We start from the raw sequence: 3,745 nt of genomic DNA, 5'->3' as shown, positions 1-3,745 counted from the left end.
AAATATAATCTTAAATTATCAATAAACTATATTACTCAAAGTATAACTTATATATTTGAGTAATTTGGTCATTTGCTTCTCTAAATCAACTCCTCGTTGTTTATTAAAATATATTTAATAATATCGAAACGTTTTATATCTAATTCAATTCTATGCATTATCACGTTGTAAAATATATATTTTCGTTTAGAAAAATATAAATTTGTATATAATATTTATTTATCAAACGGAACAATAAATGGGTGTTACTATTGTTTACAAAAATAATTTCGAACCTTAATATATATATACAATATATATAAATACTTTTTCTATACACGTTGCAAGTTATTTATATATCAAATACAGTTAAAAAGGAAAGATTTCTTAAATCAAGGTGAACCTCTCAACAAAGACTTATCACAATACTTACGGGATTTATAATTGTTGAAATATCTACTAATCTAATCGTTGGTATTATCTTCTTATTCCGTAGATGAATATATTAAGCATATATTGAGACAAATACGTTTAATGTAAAATATTATACATTTAATACTTTGTTAACGTTTTCAAGTTATAATATATATATACATACATATATATATATATATATATATATATATATATATATATATATATATATATATATATATATATATATATATATATATATATATATATATATATATATATATATATATATATATTCATATCCATTTATATAGTCGTTCGTGAATCGTCGAGCATAGTCAAAAGGGTAATTGAATGTATGAACATAGTTCCAAAATTTTTGAGACTCAACATTACAAACTTTGCTTATCGTGTCGGAATCATATAAAGATTAAGTTTAAATTTGGTCGAAAATTTCCGGGTTGTCACAGAGGCTTGTTTATTGGCATTCAAAAATAATGCTAACATCATGTACATGTTTGCTTGTGTTAAGGATGCTTCGAATGACTTTATTGTTGATGAAAGGATTGTTTGGATAGAAATTTCATTATTGCCTACGTGTGCTTGGGGCATCAACGCTGTTAATAAGGTAGCTTCAGAGTTCGGGCGATTCTTGTTTTTTGAAGCAAATAGTAAAGTACCGCTTTCTTTGGGATGTGTCTGTGTTACAATCCATTTTAAGCATCCAATTTCTACCTCTCGTATGGTGGAAGTAAATGGAAAAGATGTGGAGGTGTATGGTCATGAAGTTGCAACTTGGGTTTTGACATTGATTCTACTATTGAAGTGCACAATAGTGATTATAAAGGGTCGGTTAATGAAGAAGATTGTAGTTTTTCATCGGCATCATCGTTTGTTGAAAAATCAGTTAAACCATCAGACTCCCTTAAAGAATTTGATGGTATCAAGCTTAATTCTGAATCAGTTCAGGGTGAGGTAAACACAGGTGCGGCTTCGGTTAATTATGAGCTGGGTGACAAGTAGAACTTCGTTCCTGAAAGTGTTCGAAATGGTACCTCATCACAGTCGTTCCCTCCTGGCTACACTGAGGAGCAAGATAATCGGCATAAGTTACAAACATCAGGGTGTTCTGTTAACAGCAACACTCCTTTTACTCTGTTTGAACAAGAACCGAAAAAGATGTCACATGCTGCTTCGGTGGATATAAGCGAGGACATTTTCGGTATTGGTGAGCTGTTGGGGATTAATCTTAAAGGATGTAATGTCAGTAAGTATCGGGTAAACGATAATAAGTGTTTTAGATGAAGATTATTTCTCTTAATAGTTGCGGTTTCAATTTGTTTGTTTTAAAGGAATTGGATCAGAGAAACGTGTGTTTCGTTGAAGGTGCAGTTTTTGGCCATTCAGGTGTCGAAGATGTCGCATCTTCAGTTGTTTAGACTAAAATCTTTATGGGGTAATGTTAACTTCGATTATGCGGTATGTCTAGCTCGTGGTTTTTCGGGAGGAATTATCTCTTTATGGGATCCTAACTCGTTTGTGAAAAGCGACATGTGGTGCAACGACAATTATGTGATTGTCAAAGGTACGTGGATTTGAGAAAATGTTGAGGTTTTCATGGTAAGCGTTTACGCTCCTCAAGTTTTAGCGGATAAAAGTGTTTTATGGAATAACCTCTGGGCATTTATGATTTCTCACCCGGGAGATTATATTTTCATGGGAGATTGGAATTTAGTTAGATGTAGAGAGGATCGTTGTGGTTCTGATTATTGTCCTAGGGATTCTCAAGTCTTCAATGGTTTTATTGAATCGAATGCGTTGTATGACATTCCTCTTGGCGGTTTACGTTTCACTTATCGTAATAAGGCCGGTAACAAACTTAGCAAACTTGATAGATTTTTTATTACTAATAACTTGTTCAATGTTGTTAATGATTTAAAGGGAAAGGTTTTGGATCGTGGTTATTCGGATCATTCTCCCATTTTTCTCTTTCAGGACAAGGTGGATTTTGGCCCGACGTACTTTAAAGTTTTTGATTCTTGGTTCGCCCGCACGGATTTTAATGTTACTGTTAGACACGCTTGGAATTTGATCAATGTTAATCATGATATGGACATTATTGATAAGTTTCGGCTTCTAAAAGCTCATTTGAGGACTTGGATTCAATCGGCCAGGTCATAAGAGGCTGTTCGCATGAATTTGATCAACCAACAACTTATTGATCTAGATATCTTAATTGATGCAGGTAATGCTGATGCGGATGTGATTGATCGTCGAAATAGACTGTTCACTGAACGAGACGAGCTTATGAAACTCAAAGACTTAGACTCTTTACAGAAATCTAGAATTAATGGGATTTTGAAGGAGATGAAAATTCAAAGTTTTATCATTGCTCGCTTAAACATAAACGAGGTGTTCAAAACATTCAGGGTTTGATGCTAGACGGAGTTTGGGAGGTCGAGCCTGGCACTATTAAAAGTAAGTTTTATGAGTTCTACAAAGCTAAATTTGACGAACACTGTTCGGGTGCTACTTTTTCTCACGTTGATCCGTATTATAAGTTATCGGTTGATGAAGCTAATTTTCTTGAAAGAGAGGTCGATGATGCGGAAATAAAACGTGATGTGTGGGATTGTGGTAGTTCGAAAGCTCCAGGTCCTAATGGTTTATCTTTTCGTTTTATTAAACATTTTTGGGATATTTTGCAGTTTGATATTTGCGGGGATATTCGTTTGTTCTTCTCTAGTATGCGCATGCCTCATTGAGCAAAAACTGCATTTTTTTTCCGATTCCAAAAGTGCAAAACCCTGTTCTTATTACCGATTTTCGTCCCATCTCCTTGGTTAGTTTCTTTTATAAGATTGTTTCGAAGATTCTTACCAAAAGGTTACTCCCGTTTATTGATAAATTAATTAGCCCGGTTCAGTCAGCGTTTATTGCAGGACGTCAGATTTTAGATGGCTCGATGATGTTATCTGAGATCATTTCATGGTTCAAGAAAGTTAATAAAAAGTTATTATTGTTCAAGGTAGATTTTGAGAAAGCATTCGATTCGGTCAACTGGGAGTATCTAATCTTTATGTTATCCTCCTTGGGGTATGGCTCGATTGAAATTGGATAATGAGATGTCTCAAGTCTGCTAGAACGTCTGTTCTTGTTAATGGAAGCCCGACGCGTGAGTTCGAGTTAAAGAGAGGGCTTATATAGGGTGACCCGTTAAGTCCATTTCTGTTAATTATTGTTATGGAACGTCTTCATCTATCTCTTAATCGGGCCATGGAAGCTAACTTTATTCGAGGTATTTATGTCGGGTTGAATAATATTCATCTTTCTCATTTTATTTATGCGAACG

At 34.0% G+C, this 3,745-nt stretch overlaps 1 protein-coding gene across 1 annotated transcript; it reads left to right on the top strand.

The window, feature by feature from the left end:
- Positions 1–2,586: 2,586 nt before the first annotated feature.
- On the top strand, positions 2,587–3,514 carry LOC139841304 (uncharacterized). Its single transcript, XM_071831528.1, has 3 exons — positions 2,587–2,638; positions 2,758–3,048; positions 3,192–3,514. Exons 1-3 carry the CDS (start codon positions 2,587–2,589, stop codon positions 3,512–3,514), a joined length of 666 nt encoding a protein of 221 aa, XP_071687629.1.
- Positions 3,515–3,745: the final 231 nt, after the last annotated feature.

This window comes from Rutidosis leptorrhynchoides, chromosome 4, assembly GCF_046630445.1.
Source record: "Rutidosis leptorrhynchoides isolate AG116_Rl617_1_P2 chromosome 4, CSIRO_AGI_Rlap_v1, whole genome shotgun sequence".
Lineage (NCBI taxonomy): Eukaryota > Viridiplantae > Streptophyta > Magnoliopsida > Asterales > Asteraceae > Rutidosis > Rutidosis leptorrhynchoides.
The sequence above is the reverse complement of the archived record's forward strand: the minus strand, read 5'-3'. Positions and strand labels throughout refer to the sequence as shown.